The sequence below is a fragment of the Sus scrofa genome, chromosome X (assembly GCF_000003025.6).
Source record: "Sus scrofa isolate TJ Tabasco breed Duroc chromosome X, Sscrofa11.1, whole genome shotgun sequence".
NCBI classification, from domain to species: domain Eukaryota; kingdom Metazoa; phylum Chordata; class Mammalia; order Artiodactyla; family Suidae; genus Sus; species Sus scrofa.
The window spans coordinates 27257950-27277448 of NC_010461.5; the positions used below are offsets into that span (position 1 = coordinate 27257950).

Below are 19499 nucleotides of genomic sequence, written 5' to 3' on the forward strand. Positions count from 1 at the left end.
CAAAAAAACAAAAACAAAATCCCACTGGACATAAACTTATATTCTGATTTCAGTGTTATTAAAAGATGGGGGTGGTTGGGGGAGAAGCATGTCAAATTTGATGAAATATATTATTATTATCCCCATTTTACAGAAAATGGATAAAGAGATTAAGTATCTGAGCCAGTATTTGATTGAACTCAATTAACCTAGTTCCAGAGTCTGTACCTTTAACCAGTACCAATATCAGAGACATTGAGAGAAAAATTCAGGCTCTATAAATCAACTTATGGCCAAGACCAAGTAAAATAGAAGAGAGAAAAATCGGTGACAATATCAGAGGACTAGATCATCATTGAGCTGGTTATTAGTTTGTAATGGATAAGGCAATGTGAGGTGTGGCATGGAAGTTCAGAAACTGGGTTCCAGTCCCAGATCTATTATAACCATGTCTGTGACCTTGATTGTGCCATTTGGTCTCTCTGCCCCTATTTTGTCATCTGTAAAATAAGTGTGGGTTAGAGTAGTTCAGTACCTCCTTAAACTTTCCTGTGTACAATCTACAGAGGAGTATATTTTACACTGTGATGCAGTACACACACACACACACACACACACACACACACACAGCCCTAACTGAAACCAAAGTGTCAAAATAATATTAAACCTTGCATGTGCAGTATACTCTGTTATTTTCTAATCTGTTCCATTTCATCCCATTAAAAATTGCTGGTTGCAAGTCATTAAGCCGATTTCAGGACTCACTAATAAGGGCTTTGAAAACAACTCATATAGATACTCCATAGCTTCTCTGCAATTAAGAAATTCCACAACATTAGGGGACCCCTGGAGTGGAAGTGGGAGGGGTCCTAGAAATCTCAGGAAAGAGAGAGTTGACCCTTTTGCCTGATAAATACTTATTTTCTTTTTAATTGGATCATGTTTTTACTACCTTCAGCAGAAAGTTCTCATTATCAAACTATTTGGCAAGTATTACTTTAGGGCAAATATACCCATACTATGTTCTATGGCATGTTTAGTGAGAAACTAATTGGTGTGCCTGAAAAAGGCATCGTTACATAAGTAGGACACAAGAGTCACTGATTTTATCCTCCTCTTAGAGTTTCAATGTATATTAAAAGCTACAAGAATTCCAAGAGGAAAGCTTGCTTATCTTTATAACCTTGTATTTTTCCAATCTTATTGACCTTAAAACTATTTTCTTAAGGGAGAGTTATTAACATCATATAGAACATTAATGTTCTGAAGAACATGGCTTGGAAAAAGGCCCTTTAAGGAGTTATAGAACTTGTAATATATTAAGACAAATATAAGTTCTTTCCATTGTTATAGAAAGATTTCTACCTTTACCCAAATCTATAGCTATCCTTCTTGTTGAGAAAAGTAAAATTTAGAACAGAGGCCCAGAGAATTGAGAAAATGGCCAGAAAAAAAAGCTCTTGAATTTGTTTTTTTAAAAAAATCCTGGGAGTTCCCATTGTGGCTCAGTGGTTAACGAATCCGACTAGGAACCATGAGGTTTCAGGTTCGATCCCTGGCCTTGCTCAGTGGGTTAAGGATCCGGCGTTGCCATGAGCAGTGGTATAGGTCACAGACACAGCTCGGATCTGGCATTGCTGTGGCTGTGGCATAAGCCAGCAGCGAGAGCTCCGATTAGATACCTAGCCTGGGAACCTCCATATGCCGAGGGTGCGGCCCTACAAAGACAAAAAGACAAAAAAAAAAAAAAAAAAAGTTCTTAAATTCTTGAAAATAACAAAAGATGGACAATTTTCAGACTGTTAAGCTAATGAACACCATTACATTTTTTTTCTTTTTACTGTCGCACCTGTGGCATATGGAGGTTCCTAGGCTAAGTGTTGAATCAGAGATACAGCTGCTGGCCTATGCCACAGCCACAGCAACGCAGGATCCGAGCCCCATCTGCTATCTATGCTGCAGTTTGCAGGAATGCTGGATCCTTAACCCACTGAGTGAGGCCAGGGATTGAATCCACATTCTCACGGAGACTACGGAGACTACGTTGGGTTCTTAACGCACTGAGTCACAATGGGAACTCCTTACAGTACATTTTTGATTATTGACCTATGAATATAGTTTAAAAATACATAAAAATTTAAAGATAAGTATATTTTAAAATTATGCTACTAGAATTTCTCCTTTTTCTTGGTCTAAATTGTGTAAGTCAATCAGAAGTTGTAGACTATTAAAGCTAGAATTAAAGGCAAGCTAGTGTCTATCAATGGGTAAAGGTCATAATTTACAATGTTTTTATCTTCTCATTTTCTCTCAAATCTAAGATAAAAGAAACAACTTCTTTAACAAGTAGAGATTGGGCCACCAAGAAGAAATAGTGAATACTTTTCTTTAGTAAAAGGCTGCCTCTCTCTAGTATTAAAAATACAGATGGTAATGTAATTTTCAAAGGGGAGTGTGTGTGTGTGAGAGAGAGAGAGAGAGAGAGAGAGACAGAGAGAGAAAGAGACAGTGAGCATGAGCATGTTTGTAGGGTGCAGCTAGTAGTTCATCCTTATTTTTCTTTGTAATTTCTAAGCCTCAGAAATCACTCTATTATTATGCCTAGTAATCTGGAAGCAAATTACTAAACATCTATCAATTTGAACTCATTTAATATGAACTTAGTGGTATTTTTTCTAACATATTTTTATTTGTTTGGGGGAAAAGCTCTTTTTCTCTTATAGAACACAAAAATAACACCAAATAAGTGACTTCAGAGAGGCCCTGCCTCAAATACAGCTTTGATGGCACATCCAGTTTCTGGTGCAACTTTCTAGAGATCAATTTGGCAACATGTATCAAAAGCCTTACAAATGTAAACATCTTTTAATACAACAGTTCCATTTGTAGGCATTTACATATAGAAATAGTCTGAGATGTTTATAAATGTGTACAAGAATATTAGATATGATAGATATATAATGTTAGATAAAATAATGAAAAATTTGAAATAACCTTAATATTGAGTGATTTAGAATTGTTTTGGTAAAGTAGGTACAGCTAGAGGAGGGAATATAACCTGCCATTAAAAAATTACTCTGCAGAGGAATATTTAAACACACAAAAATATTTTTATTATAGTTCTAAGGGGAAAAAAGCAGGTCATAAAACTATAATAAGTTTTTGTCCCTGTTTGGTTTCAAAAAAAGAGAGAGAATCTGAATTCACACACATACACACATACACAAATATATACACACACCCCTGAGAGAAATACAGAATGTGTATAAACCACATTTTTTTATAGTAGTTATCTCTGAGTGGTGGGATTATGGATAATTTTTCTTTTCCTGTTTGTACTCTTTGGTTTCCAAAATAAAATTTCCTTGAGGGCCATATATTACCTCTGTAATTTAAAAAAAGGACAACACAAAGAAAGAATCTTTATTTAGTCTTTAGTCTCACTGTCCCAGTTCTCAAACATCCCTTCAACCAAATTGGTATTTTTTTGATATCCGTAAGCAAAGCTGCTAAGCATATACTGAAATTCCACGTGAGTACTCAAGAAACTGGTGAATTTGGGGGTGGGCTCCATTCAAGCAGACAAATTTGTGTATTTATGAGTGTCTGTGTCTACAGGTCTGACCTTTCTGGAAGTGGGCAACAGTGTATTGTGGTGTGAAAGTTGTGGGCATGCTCCTTCAGGCCCTTCAAAGTTCTTTCCTCACAGCTCAGAGATTATGGCTGACATTCTATCACAGGAGACCCATTCCTCAGGCTTATGGCTTTTCACCCTATTAAAATGCAAATAACCCAGAAGAAGTACACATTAAACTTTACCTGTCACCTGGGTTAAATGAGTGTAACATATCATTTTCTGGGAATAGGTTTTAATGGGGAAGATATAGGAATTTGGGTGGGAAGGCAGAGAGAATAAAGAATGAAGGAATATACATGGTGTCTGAGGAGTAATTAATATTCAGAATATAATATTTTTATTTATAGTTTATGAGTCACTTACGAGAATGTTATCACATTTAATCTCAATTGAATTGATTAAAATGGCTGCCACCAAGGCAATTTAAGCAGAACAGAAATTGGGAAAAATACAGAAGAAAAAATCTGCATGATTTATAATTGTTCTAGAATCATTACCTAAAGCCACAATCCCACTCAATTATGCATACTGTTTTAACTTCCCCTTTTTCTTGGCACCTTCTAAGCATATATGATACCAAATAATGACCCCATGTGGATAAGGTTAGAGCCAGTCAAGAAAATAAGACAACTTCCTTTTTTTTTTTTTTTTTTTTTTGGCTTTTAGGGCCATACCTACAACATATGGAGGTTCCCAGGCTAGGGGTCAAAATGGAGCTACAGCTGTTGGCCTACATGGCAGCTCAAGGCAACGCCAGATCCTTACCCACTAAGCAAGGCCAGGGATTGAACCTGTGTCCTTATGGATACTAGTCAGATTCTTTTCTGCTGAGCCATGATGGGAACTCTGACAATTTCTTACTTAATACATTATCAATGTGTAACAAAAAGATAGGACCACTACATTCTAGGAATTTCTGTTCTAAAAGACAATGGCCAAAAGGAGACACACATGAAAGCATCAAGTCAAATATTTAAAATGTTCATTAGCATGGATCTTTTTAGTAACCTATGGAAAGTGGAAAAGAACAGAAAGAACTAGAAAAGAGGAAGGCAGAAGGATCAAGGGAGATCATAGAGAATTGCTTCTTCTCTACGAAATATATCACTTAAAAGACAGTCCACTGTGGTGGTTAAAAACAGAACTCTTGAGTTTGAACCCTGGCTCTGTCTTCTGCTTGTTGTATGATGGTATGCCTCAATTTCCTCATCTTAAAAATGATTATAATAATGGTATCTACCTTACACATTGTTATAAGGATTAAGTTGGGTCATATTTGTCACATTGCCAGGTACAAAGTAATTGCCTTAAAATGATGAGTAAACTTTCACACATATACATGCATAACCAGAAGGAAACAAACCAAAATGTTAAGATATTAATCCCATGTGGTAGAAGTATGACTATTTAAATATCAAAATATATATGTATACTTTTATAGTCAAAGAAAGAGTGGCATAAATTAACATTAATCAGGGAAAAAGAGAAGCTGGACAATTTAATGTGCATTGTTACATTAATAGGATAGTCCAATATTACACCCTCAGTTAACCAAGGCTATTCCTCTTAGTATAAATTATAAAATATATATTTAATTATGAAAGATATATTTATATTTCTTCTAGTTATACTTTATAAGTAATAAAAATAATTATTAAAATATAATTAATAAAATAGTAAAACTGAAAAATAAAAAGAATGAATAGAGCTCAAATATAAAAGAGGGATAAGAATAGTTAGGGAAAGAAAACACAATGGGCTGAAGTTCCAAAATGCAGGCAGGAAGCAGTTAATGAATTATGTAGTGATAAAGAATTAGAGATTCACAGTAATACATATTGAATTACCATATAATAATTACATGATATTATAATTATTAGCTTTATGAAGTGAACCGCTATAACCAGAACTAAAGATCCAAAAATATTTCTAAAGTTAGCACTCGAGAATACATTCAGGAATTACGAATTAGCTAAAGACTGGACAAAATGATCTATTTGGTCCTCCTCTTCTTAACCTTCTGAGTTCTCCCACTAAGTTATATTTCAGGATGATTTATGCCTCTAGCACATTTTGTGGAGACAACTGTAATTCAACTTTTAATTATTAGTCACCAAGATGCAATGAAGAGGTTAAGTAATGAAAGTTGACAATGACTTACTGGAAAGGAAGTGCTGGGATGCTGGGCCAAAGTCCCTGTGGGCCTCATGCAGCTGCCTGATGCGGTCCTCAACAGCCACCTGAGAGGAAGAGGAGAGAAATGATGTTCTCTTATCATATATAATGATGAGCAATTAAAACAATGTACCCTTTTTGGTAGGATGTTTGGGGCTTCTAAGGCTGGAACACTTAAGCAACAATTTATAACACTGTTTTAATATCTGCTTACCGTACATGGCCTCTGAGACCCATTTTTATCAAACCAAAGCCAAACAAAAAAGATTTGCTAGGGTGCAGCCCTAGAAAAAGGCAAAAAGACTACAAAAAAAAAAAAGACTTGCTCTTTTGACAATGTTAAAAGAGATTTCTTTAAAAAAAAAACAAACAAAAAAAAAACATTGTACTCATTGGTAGCCACAAACGAACTGCTGCTCCAATTAGTACCATAAAAAATGCAAACTCTAAATCTTTCACAAAAAGTAGGAAGGTTGCTGTTCACTATTATACCAAGTGACTAAAGGATCTCAGAAAAGATATATATATATATATATACATATTTATCTTAGTCAGCCTATAGTTCTTGGCATGTTTTTGGAAACATATTGATAGATAATTAATGGAACATTGAATAAAAGATAATTAATCTTTGATAATTAATAAGTAACCAAGAGTTGATTGATACTGAAGTATAAAGGAAATAGAGGCAAGGTTTAAATTTAGGGTAACTATAAGGTAGATAGTGAGAATAAAGAAATTTTCAGATTTCAGATTTTATTGGATTTGGAAATTACTGGGAAGTATACTTTGGGTGGCAAGGAATAAAAGTTGCCATACTTTTTTCTTGTTCAATTATGTTTTTCCTATAATATATTGACATAGTGTCCTGTCAGCTTAGTGACTTTCATACTTAGTGGGAAAAAGGGAAAGAATTTTATGGATGAAATGGTATATTTTGTTATCTGGCATTTTGCCAACCCTCTATCAGTGGTGGCCCCAGGTGTTGTCAGCTTTATAACTCTGGGTCTTGATTTGGTTTTGAACAGGATGCTAAACTAGAGAGAGGTTAGTCGGAGCTTTGCCCAGAGGCATCAGAGCTCAAGCAGCTGCACTCCTGTGGTGTTGATAACTTCCCCCAAAGTAAAATAGAGCCACATTAAAAGTGGCTCAGGTACTCTAGTCTCATGCCAGCTCTGACCTCCCTAGCATAGATCAGGAACAATCTTTTTTACACATTCTCCCTGGCCTTGTTCATCTTTGCTTGGACCAAATATTTGGAAAACCAAGTAGAGTTGCAATAAATGGAAGGTTTGCTTCACTGTTGTACCCACAAAAACATGAGGGACATTTCAAACCTAATTTCCCAGACTTATTGACCCTGTGTTCTCGGCCAGACCCTGCCTGTTTGTCCTGTGACATTCCATCCAATACAACACTGTGTGACTGTTAGTCTTCCCTCTGGAAAGCTCTTATCACTCTTCTCTCCCATTCAAAGCTGTTACATGTTTGCTTCCTCCACATTCTCACAGCACACTGTTTATCCTTGGAGCACTTCTATCACAGCCACTGTTTTCGATACATGGATATGAGTATCTCCTGCAATGGAGTGTACACTTCATGAAAGTAGGAACCATTCCTTCCTTATTTCTCTTCTCCTTTATTCCCTCCCACAGGATGCCCTGAACCCTGCACATAATAAAGTGGTAAGAAATATTTGTGTAATGACTAGGTGACCAAACCAGAGTGTACGTTTATGTGTGTGCGTATGGGCAGTGGGGGGAGGGGAGAGGGAGACAGGAGAATAAATGAGAAATGAGAATGCCTACTAACACTGCATGCAACGTATCCCTAGGTAAATTAATCTTAACATACTTTATCATTAAAATGGGACACTATGTCTTACTTCATAGTTATTATGGGACTTAAGCTGATACATGTGAAGTGTTTAGCCTAGTTTCTATCACATGATAATTGCTCAATAAATGCTAGCAGCTACTATTATTGTTGCTATTATGGTTAATAACTGGAGAGGAATAGGCAAGGCACTGCATAAAATTAAAAATGGCTAATATTTATTAAGCACTCTGTGCCTGACAATATGAAGTAACTTATTTAATCTTCACAGTAAATCTGTGGTAGGAAGTAATATCATATCATCTCCCTACTTCAGAAACTGAAGCATGAGAGGATAAAAGAAAGGAACAAACAAAATTTGCCTAAGCTTAAGTAGTTAGTAAACTCGCAGATCCAGGATTCAAGCGCATTTAGTCTGGCTCTTGGTCTTAACTGCTACTCCAGGGATGAAATGTGAAAAAATAGTATTGTATAAATATTTAATTAGCAACTGACCTTTTAATTCGCTTTTGAATTAATTTATTGAAAGCAGACCTAATCGAGTGTACATATCCATGAAACTTTTAGTCATCAGTATATTTTATGATCCAATGTGAGGTCAATTCCTGGTCTTGAAGAATATGAGATCATAAGATTATAGAGAAGAGGTGGAGAAGAATACACGCAAATGAATGTTTGGGAGACGGACTTATTTCTAAATTCAGAATGTGTCATTTCATAAACAAATCGAAGAAGAGACGACTGAAAGTTTGGGGATGGGGAGGAAGGGATGGGGAAGCCATACAGGAATAAGAATGGACACTGACCAAATCTTTGCACATACGGAGGAAAAAATCCCCAAGGGAACACGTGAATGGTGAAGGAGCATGAGTGTGCCATGGGCTATTTCCACTGGTCATTGTTTTAGTAGCTTCATAGGGACCACGTGGATAGAGCATCTGAGTCCGTTATACGCCCCTGATTTGAAGGTTGCTTTCTTCTAATACAATCTCAATATTGTCAAGAATTTAAAATGAGATAAAAGTCAATCTCCACCCCTATAACCAAGCTTAAGAAAATGCATGAGAGTGAGACTGGAATTAAAACTGCATCATATAATGAAGTAAAATGTTCAGGAAATAGTCTTAAAATAACTAGAGAGTTAGGCATAAATTATTTCTTTTCACAAGATTTTTTTTTGTTTTTTTGAGAAGGCTATAACATGGGTTGAACGCACAGTTGAATAAAGAAAGAAATGAGAAAGAGAAAAACTCAAAGGTACACAAGATCACCACAAACTGTAGCTACTTAAGAACAAAGCACTTTATTCTATGAGCAATTAGGCAAGGAAACAAAATTTGATAAATTTTTGAAACAATAACGTTTGCACATTAGAACTTACTAGCTGGATTAAAAAAAAAACAATATAAAACACTATATACAAACTAGGAAGCAAAAGCCAGAGGTTATATTCCATTACCTTGCATTCTGGAACAGTTTATTTTTGTTCACTTTTTAGGTATATGTTAACATAGAAAGGGTTATGCCAGAAATGAATGCTACAGTCTTGATCTTGGGAAGCAAAGTGTTGGAGGTGAGGAGTGGAAATAAGCCAAGTAAAATCTTGGGGGTAGTGGAACAGGGGTGTTAGAGAGGATGGTAAGATACAGTTAACTAGGTATGCTGGAGGAAGGCGATGCAAAACAAGACACTGCAGACAGTGAGTCTCAAGATTTGTCCCACAGGCAAAGAGAACCACTGACACTTTCTGTGAAGTGACTGATGATTTGAAAGGAAGTTGAGGTTTAGGGAGATGATCTGTCCTTATGGTGTCCAACTGATTCAAGATGGACCTAGAGGCTGAGACCAATTAGAGGCTGCTAAAATGGATGAGACTTGGTGTGATATGTGTTGCAATTATGACTGTGTTGCCTTAAGTGGAAAAGAAGGTAAAGACTAGGAGGTACTTGGACAGAAGGAAGAGCGTAATTTTTTTTTTTGTCTTTTTAGGGCCTCACTTGTGGCACATGGAATTTCCCAGGCTAGGGGTCGAATTGGACCTGCAGCTGCTAGCATATGCCACAGCCACAGCAACGCCAGATCCGAGCCACATCTGCAACCTATACCACAGCTCACGGCAATGCCTGATTCTAACCCACTGGGCAAGTCCAGGGATTGAACCCATGTCCTCATGGATGCTAGTCGGGTCCGTTACTGCTGAGCCACAATGGGAACTCTGAGGAGTGTAATTTTTGTAGATGCAAAGAGAACTTCAAGATGTCCAGTGTGGAAGCCTGGGAGACTGAGGATATTGCTGATGGAAATATGGAAATTAGAAAGGGGAGGAAGGGCAAATGGGTGGATGAATTCATTTGGAACATGATTCATTTGACCTAACAGGGAAACATCTAACTGGAAATGTGGTATATAGCCAATTAGAGCAAAGTAATTTGTTCCAGTCATTAAAGGAAGGAAAGAAAAGTGAGACTAAGAGGGGTAGGATTGAGTATTAGAAGGTGAGCAGAGAGGAGAAGGAAGAGTCAAAGGAGTCTAAATAGAATTATTTAGAGACAGGAAGAGCCCAATTTCCCTCAAATAAATAAGCCATCCTCTTTCCTTTCATAAAAAGCAATACAATTTTAGCATCCTTCTGGAAGCATCATCTTGTATCTACTATTAGATCATAGGCCAAGAAAGCTTAGAACTGGAAGAAAGCTTATCTATTGATACACAAGCATCTATTCTTTAGAACTATTCCAGATGGGCAGAAAAGTGCCATCTGCTCCTTGAATACTCCTAATCTAGTTTGTAGCAATTCTCCAGAAAAAGCATGCCAGAGAAAGAAAAAAAAAGTGCATTAAAAATATATGCTCTGTAGGGATGGGGACATCTTTCTTTCCCTACTGTATCCCAGGTGACTAGCATAGTACCTGGCATATAGCAGGTGCTTGATTAATATTAGTTGAATGAATTAATATGTAGTTTATTCAAAGATTTTTACCATAACCACTATATTTAGAATGATAAATTTCCTTTTCAAAGGTTCCCAATAAAAATATTTGGAAAGATTTTTCCCTCCCTCCCCCTCTTTTTTCTTTCCTTCTTTTTTGATGCTCAAATTAAAAAAAAAGGGAAAGAAGAAAATCATTTACATTCATTGTACTTACAACATTAGATTTTTAAAAAAATTAAAGTGATAATTTGTAAGACAAACTCAGAGTCCAAATCTTCCCCATGTTTGCTTTATTCTAATTTTTAAATAATCATATCTGAGAGCTATGAGGACTATTATTCTTCTTTGCTTTCTCCTTTCAGGTGAGTTCTGCAGGTAGTATACTCTTTGCAGAGACCTTTCTTCTTTCACTCCAAGAAACATCTCTATATTCATTCAGGAGAGATTTACTAGAATCTAAGTTCCTTGTCCACAAAGATAGGGACCTTGTCTGTCTTGTTCACAGTTTACCACAGTGCGTAATACAAAGGAGATGCTCAATAAATATTCAATAAATGAGTGAATGGAAAGGCTTTTGGGGTTCCTGTTATGTTAGGCACTTTGCTAAGTATGATTCAGTTATGCTTGAAAGTGTAATTTGGGGGATAATGAATGAATACCAAGTCCTTCAACTAAATTAATGGTAACACACTCTATTCCTAGGTGTGACTGTTTCCCAAAGCTCAGTCAAACCGTCTGTGTATTTTGAAGAGTATCTTTATTTCAACTTTTTCCTTCAAAATTGCTCTAAATAAGCCAAAAGGAGAATGAAGAAGGACAGAAAAGAACACTGTGGCTCCTAGAGATGATTTCAAATAAGTTTATAGAAATGCAGATATTTGTTACTCTGTTTTAAGTTCTGAAGGTCTTCCACTTTTTCTTTTGACCTGCTAGTTAATTACTTTTAAGTTTTTATCTTCACTGGAGATTTAGAAGAGCCAAGAATTCCCTCCTGATGTGGAAAAACACAGCCAGACAATGTGATTTCTTCTTACTGCTCAAGTGTTCATACTGGCACTATATACATAAATTGTGTTTACTCCAGTCTTGGGAAAAGACATAACTGGGCATGTATGTACATTTGAGCTTTCCGGCTCTCAGTTTGTCTAGACCCTTGATAAATATCCATGGGCATGAAAGAACCAGACTTCACACCTCCACTAATGAGCCGAGAAAAATAAACCTCTTCTTGTGCTATGATGCTAGTGAGTAAACAATGTACATGCACACAAACAACTTTCTACAGTCTATGCATCAGTTTTGTCCTGAAATTTTGTAGTTTGTATGTACACTTTTCTGCATGAATCTATCAGGGGAAGCCTTCATAATACATTCTTCCTTCAAATTCTTATTTGTAACATTCATAAATACATGCCAAACGTTATCCTGGACACTCTCCTGAGATTGATTGCATTTTCAGTTAAAATCCTTTTAACTAATTGTAATCCTCTCCAGTTAAAATCTATTTTTCTAATGCTGATTTCTTTTGAGTAGCAACTGAAAAAAAAAATGGTCTGAATTAAGGTTTGGAATGAGGCTGTATGATAGGTACAGGCAGTCCTGTGGCAAAAGAATCTGGGCTTGTTGATTGCAAAGGTGGCCTGAATTTTCTTTTCCTTGAATTTGCTTATGTGTTTTCTTGACCCTGAGACACTTATGAATTTAACAGTGTTTCTTGCACTTGCCTTCAGGATAGATCACTGGAAAGTGACTAGTGCTAAGAGAGTGCTCACGACCAGTGCTAACAGAGTGCTCGCTCGGAGTAGGGGCATAATTATTAGTTGATTTTGTGTGATTTCTGGCATGAATGCTAATGCATGCCATCTGAGACCATCATTAATCCACCTCTTTTAACATTCTTCTCTCAGAGCATTTTTTACCTCGCTTTCAAATTTGTATTTCTGTACTGATTATTGTCTTCTTAATCTCTGATTCCTTTTCTTACTCCATCCTTTCTCTTTCCTCTCTCCTCCACACACACTTCCACCTCCCACCCGCTCTCCCCAACTGTGTCCTGTACAACCTACCAGAAGGGCACAAAACATCTACTGAGGCACACAGAAAGTGCCTACAATGAAGTGGCTCTGCATGGCTGCAAGGCCGGTGAGCCATGATGTGAAGAAACCAAACCTCAAGCCAGCTCAGGGCTTCTCTAGGAACATCAGTCCTCCAGTTCTGAGGGACTCTTTCATCAACCAGAAAGCAAGGGAGGGCAAACAGCGAGCCCTTGGTCCACTGTTAAGCTTTGAGCTTTCCCCTCGCTGATTTCAAAAAATGCACCTTGGAAGTTTGTTTATTAGTTTTCATGCTCATGTAACCATCTCATTCTGTGATAATGGAGTCGGGTTATGTCAACATTAAGTCAACTTCATAGACCCAAGTACCTTAGGGTATCATTAATTTTAATTTAGAAAAGCAGCAATCAACCTCCTTATCCTGCTTCATTTGTCAAAATCTTTAGTTTTTGTTACAGCTATACACTTGTGATGAAAAAATGTGATGGAAGGATCACAGGAAGCACATCTTCTGCTCTTTATTTTTCTTGTCTCAAAGAGATAAGAAAAAAGGTGAATTATTCTGTTTGGATGATGTAACTTGATGCAGATTTTATCTTAAAAAAATAGCTTCCCTTTTAAAACCTTTCCAAATGTATCTCATGATTCGTAGCAGGAAATAAAGTCAAGTGGCTCACACCTTGCAACACCACTACGTTAAATCATTTACATTTCAGCTCCAGCTATTTATCCTTGAGCTTTATTTACTCCACACTGGGAAGATCTCACTCTTGTAAAAATTTTCCGAGGCCACCAGAGCATTCCTTTCAAGGGGCACTTTGGGTCATCTATAGCATAATGCTTATAGGGTACTGACATAATTATGACTTCTGGTACTAGAACAGAGGCGCGTTCCCAAGGCCAGAAGTGGCAATTTGAAATCATTATCAAGGGGATAAAATAGAATGGATACCATCTTAAAAAAAAAAAAGACAATGTATACAGCAGTTAGCAAGTTCATACTAAAAGATGACTAAAGCAAGTTAAAATCTCTAAGATAAATGAAAAAAAGAAAAAGCACCAAGAAATTATGCTTTAAAAAATCTCAAGAGCGAAACCCTTATGTTTTTATTATTTATTTATTTATTTATTTATTTATTTATTTATTTATTTATTATTTTTTCCCGCTGTACAGCATGGGGATCAAGTTATTCTTACATGTACACATTTTTTCCCCCACCCTTTGTTCTGTTGCAACATGAGTATCTAGACAAAGTTCTCAATGCTACTCAGCAGGATCTCCTTGTAAATCTATTCTGAGTTGTGTCTGATAAGCCCAAGTTCCCGATCCCTCCCACTCCCTCCCTCTCCCGTCGGGCAGCCACAAGTCTATTCTCCAAGTCCATGATTTTATTTTCTGTGGAGATGTTCATTTGTGCTGGATATTAGATTCCAGTCATAAGTGATATCATATGGTATTTGTCTTTGTCTTTCTGGCTCATTTCACTCAGGATGAGAGTCTCTAGTTCCATCCATGTTGCTGCAAATGGCATTATGTCATCCTTTTTATGGCTGAGTAGTATTCCATTGTGTATATATACCACATCTTTCTAATCCAATCACTGTGATGGACATTTGGGTTGTTTCCACGTCCTGGCTATTGTGAATAGTGCTGCAATGAACATACAGGTACATGTGTCTCTTTTAAGTAGAGTTTTGTCCAGATAGATGCCCAAGAGTGGGATTGCAGGGTCATATGGAAGTTCTATGGATAGATTTCTAAGGTATCTCCAAACTGTTCTCCATAGTGGCTGTACCAGTTTACATTCCCACCAGCAGTGCAGTAGGGTTCCCTTTTCTCCACAGCCCCTCCAGCACTTGTTTGTGGACTTATTAATGATGGCCATTCTGACTGGTGTGAGGTGGTATCTCATGGTAGTTTTGAACTTATACTCAGCGATGTTGAGCATTTTTTCATGTGTTTGCTGGCCATCTGTATATCTTCCTTAGAGAACAGTCTATTCAGGTCTTTTGCCCATTTTTCCATTGATTGACTGGCTTTTTTGCTGTTGAGTTGTATAAGTTGCTTATATATTCTAGAGATTAAGCCCTTGTCTGTTGCATCATTTGAAACTATTTTCTCCCATTCTGGAAGCTGTCTTTTTGTTTTCTTTTTGGTTTCCTTTGCTGTGCAAAAGCTTTTCAGTTTGATGAGGTCCCATGGGTTTATTTTTGCTCTAATTTCTATTGCTTTGGGAGACTGACCTGAGAAAATATTCATGATGTTGATGTCAGAGAGTGTTTTGCCTATGTTCTCTTCTAGGAGTTTGATGGTGTCCTGTCGTATATTTAAGTCTTTCAGCCATTCTGAGTTTATTTTTGTGCATGGTGTGAGGGTGTGTTCTAGTTTCATTGCTTTGCATGCTGCTGTCCTGAAACCCTTATATTTTGAGTAATAATATACTTGTAGGTTTTCAGTCTGTTCTACTAATCACCTTGACAATGAGGGCTGGGAGGGAGAATTTGCTTGAGTGTGCAGGCAGCAATCCTTAACCAAAGGAATCCCATATTCTCCTCACAACATTTCCAAAGCTTCCTGAACTTGACTCCCTTCACAGTCAATTTAACCACGTATGAAAGAACCTTGTCTGCCATGAGCTCCAGGTTTCCAGTTTCCAGCTTGTTCTCCTCCTCCAGGCCACTGAAAAGCACCTTTCTTTTCTGTCACTTATGCACAGCTGCCAAACCAGTATCAACCTGTTCTTCACAAATAAATCAACCGGAAGGTCTCATCTACTGTGCTTCCCAATCCTACAACATTCAGTCCTCATTTTTTTTGGCATATCAGAAAAAGAGGCACAAGTTAAATAAATAAATAAGTACCCTTCATGATTCTAAGTTAAAGAAGATGGAGTGACATACTTCTATTGTTTCTCAGTGTAGATTTGTCACAAGTGGAGTTATAACTCTAATGTATATTCAGCTCCTCTCAGTCTATACTGTGAATCCAGCCCCCGCCTCCGCAGCCTCCTTGACTCTCTTCAGATGGAGCCCTTGCTTTCTCTCCCCCTGGCTCCTTCCCCCTTTGCTCACACTCACTCCAAGCCCGAGGTGGGTGTGTGAGCTCCAGGAATAGCCCTAAGACTTCCCTGAATTGTTCTAGATATCTTCACTTCAAATTTAAAGGAAAGTTTTTTTTTTTTGTTTTTGTTTTTGGTTTTTTTGTTTTTTTTTTTTTTTTTGGTGTGGCTTTACATAGTGCAGAAACCTACACGGGAAAAAAATTCAAAATACAATGTGATCTTTCCTAGGAGAAACAAAAGATTGAGTTTCTAGTTCATCCTAAAAGTAGGTATACTTCCTTAAGCAGTAATCTGAGGTACTTTATGAGATTCTTCCTTTCACCAAAGCAAGAAATCCTAAAATCCATCAGGATACATGCAACTGTACCTTGACTTTCTTTTTAATCCTCAAGTGAAACCAAGACAGTAAAGTGTAATAAAAATGCATATAGCCCCAGGCTTTGTGCCTTAGCAAAGAGAGAAAAAATAAGCTTCTTGACTTAATATGTCTACTGTGAATAATCAGCCAGTGCATTTTGGGATCTTGATTTATAATCTTAACATATAGCAGTGAACTCCATGTTTGTGGTGTGAAAAGAATAGAGGATTTTTTTCTTTCTTTTTAAAAAAGAGATGTTTCTCACTATTTTCCAAAATAGATGTATGTATCAACTTAAAATGAACAAAAATTGGAGGGAGGAGGTCTCTTGAATCTTATAAATATACTCTCTTCATTTTTACCTGAAGTTGTCAATGAAGAGTGGGCAACCCTAACCCTAACCCTAACCCTAACGACAGGGGTTCTAGGCTGTGTAACAATGGGGCTAACATTTGGTTTGGAAACTTTTTCAGTTCCATTCCCAGATGTTTAGCCTGTCCTGCCCAAGTACTGGTTCTTAGCTGATTAATAAATATCCCTAGGAAGATCAATGATCATTCATAAGAGGCTTCTAGTCCTTCAGCTGTATTTGCATTTTAAGAGCAACTTTAATTAAATAATTAAGCAAGTAATTACCCAAATACTTATTGAGTGCTTATCAGGCACTCCGCTAGGAGAGAAAGGAGAAAATAATAAATAAGCAAACAAGGAGCCTATTTTTAATGAATTTTTATGGATTAGATATTTATAAATAGGCCTAATAATGGAGCATGAAAAAGATTTTAATATAGGGCAGTCATTTTCCAATTTGTCAGAATATCAAAACAACTATTAGGAAGTTTCTGAGCCAGGGATCAAACCCATGCCACAGCAGTGACAATGCCAGATCCTTAACCCACTGTACCACCAGGGAATTCCACTAGGAAAGTTTTTATAAAATGCAGATTCTTAGCTCATCTCTAGAATTTCCATCTTAGTCTATTTGGAGCTAGGACTTGAGAATCTTTACTTTCTTTAAAGCTCTACTAATTCTGACATACAGCCTCTTTTTGGAGCCACTGGGCTAGTGGAAAGGCCACCAGTTTTACTAGTCCAGAAGACCTGAGGTGGAATCCCTACTAACTATCTGACCTTCACCATCTTATCTAATAGCCTATAAGCATTCGTTTCCTTATCAGTAAACATAAATCCAGAGTAATAACAACAGTGATAACAGTAGCAATAACTAACTTTATAGAGCACTTAGAATATTCCAAGTGTTTTAAGAGCTTTATAGGTATATTTCATTTAAGTCATTCCTATCCAAAAGTAAACATGGTGAGAGCATGACTTGGTCTATTTCATTCACTGTTTTTTGGCTCCTCAGGATCCAGGTCACTGCCTATTTCGTAGTATGCATCCAACTAAATACTTGACAGAATGGACAACCCAGTGAGAAAAATACTCCATTTATGACCATTTTGCAGATGAGGAAACTGGGTGTACAGTGAATGCAATGTTCTAAAGTGCACTCAGTAGATGCTCACTCCTTTCTTTTCCTTGGGAACTATACTAAAAGTGCTAAAAGAAGCATAAATAGCTACAGGGCTTACAGACTGAATTAATGAAGGATTGAAGCTTTTAAGTCAGGCCTTCAAAGTTGGGTATGATGGGCAAAAACAGAAGAAACATTCTGTGTGGTAAGAACAGAATGAACAATTTTTTTTTGGCACTAGTTAAGGCCCAGATGTGGGGTATAAACAGAGAAAGAGCTGAGTAATGTCAAGCTGGAAATGTAGCTTGAAGTTCAACCAGAGCAGTACTTTACTGTCAGGTTTAAGAATAGAGATTTCATTTCATTTTCATGAGAAGGCATTCAAAAATTTTTGTAAATAATTCATTACTTCAAAGATTTACTTTTATTTCTTTTTAATGCATTCACATAACAAAATTCTGGAAGAACATTAAAATCTTTAAAAAGTGACTTTCCAGGTCACCATATCCTTCTAGTCATCTTGCTTTCCACCCTCGTGGCTAACATATTCTTATTCTATACAAAATCTTTTTTGGATGCGCCTGCAGCATGAGGAAGTTCCCAGGCCAGGGACTGAATTCAAGTCACAGCAGTGACCCTAGCCACAGCAGTGAAAACACTGGGTCTTTAACCACTAGGCCACAGAGTGAACTCCACATTTTTAAAAATAAAGAAATAACATGGTCAGAGTGGTGTTTTGGGATGAAATGAAGCATGGAGAAAGTGAAGAAAGGATAAGCTGCCAGAAAAAAAGTCATCCAAGAGATGGTATGATAGGACATTATGGGCTAAATGAAAGGGTACCAGAAGGAAGGAAGACGCACGGAAGCTTCAGACTTTCATCCTAGGTGACGAGGTGATGCGTACAAATCGGAAGGAACCACCAGCATGTTGGGGCACAGTTTGCTATCACTAACGCAAAACAGTAAAACAAAAATGGATGAACAAAGACTAGACAGAATGACAGAAAAATTTTGAGGGGGAGTGGTAGGGAATTCTCTTCAAAGCCTCTCACATCATTCATCCTGATGGTTAATGAGATTCCTACAATGTCTTGGGCAGAAAATACTCTATTTTACTAAAAAAGAAGACGTGAAAAGGATTTAAGAGCATCTGCTACAAGGTAAGAACTGAGTAATGGTAGCTGTTAGCTATTTGTGTTAAAAGGTGGGTGTGAGAACAGAATAGGAGTGGGTGCCTTTGGCAGACACATCTCTTGGGGGAAGTTCCATACTAGCTTACCTCTTTCATAATGAATACTCAAGTTGGCCAGTTGGGGAGAGCCAGAGTTTTCTATCCTTTAGCAGGACCTAAACCAGTCTAGAGCAGAGAGCGTGAGAGGTGATTTTAAGATTCAATTATTCACCAAGCATTTTCAAGTGTTGCTATATACACTGCACTGTGTGTTCATCAGGCGGAGGAGAGCAAAGAGGGAATGTGGGAAATCCCTGCTCTCGAGAACCTTATGTCTTGGAGGAAGAAGACTGCACATGGGACAAATTAGAGTCTCTCTTAAGGGCTAGTCTGTGTGTTATCAACAAGGACATTATAAATTTCTAGAAGCAAGGAATCAATGAGAGCTGGAACAATCTGGAAGGCTTCAGGAAAGGGATGACACAAAACACCCATGGACCTATGTCAGATTCAGAGTCTGTGTGGTTTGTATCTCACGTCCATTTTTGAATAGACATATTGCATGCAATTAGTGATACAGTCTTAGTGGGTTAGAGATTCCCAAGATTTTAAATAGTATCACTTATACTTTTGATTTTTTTTTATTTTGGTAAGCACCAATTTATCATTTGCCCTTCTTTTAAACATCTCACATTTGTTTGCAAAGAGCTTCCAAAGTATAATGATTAAAATGGCTTGTTTACTTGTCTTTTCCTCACTGTGTCATAACTGATTTTTGATGGTTATGTGAATATAGATGGTTAGATATAAAAGCACTTA

General features: G+C 37.1%; 1 protein-coding gene across 18 annotated transcripts in view; it reads right to left on the bottom strand.

The window, feature by feature from the left end:
* The window catches only part of DMD (dystrophin), a 2622506-nt gene that overhangs the window by 229727 nt on the left and 2373280 nt on the right, over nt 1-19499 (bottom strand). For all 18 annotated transcript variants that reach the window (XM_021079543.1, XM_021079551.1, XM_021079550.1 and 15 more), the window contains 1 exon segment: nt 5778-5856. In XM_021079543.1, coding sequence (XP_020935202.1) covers nt 5778-5856 — 79 coding nt within the window.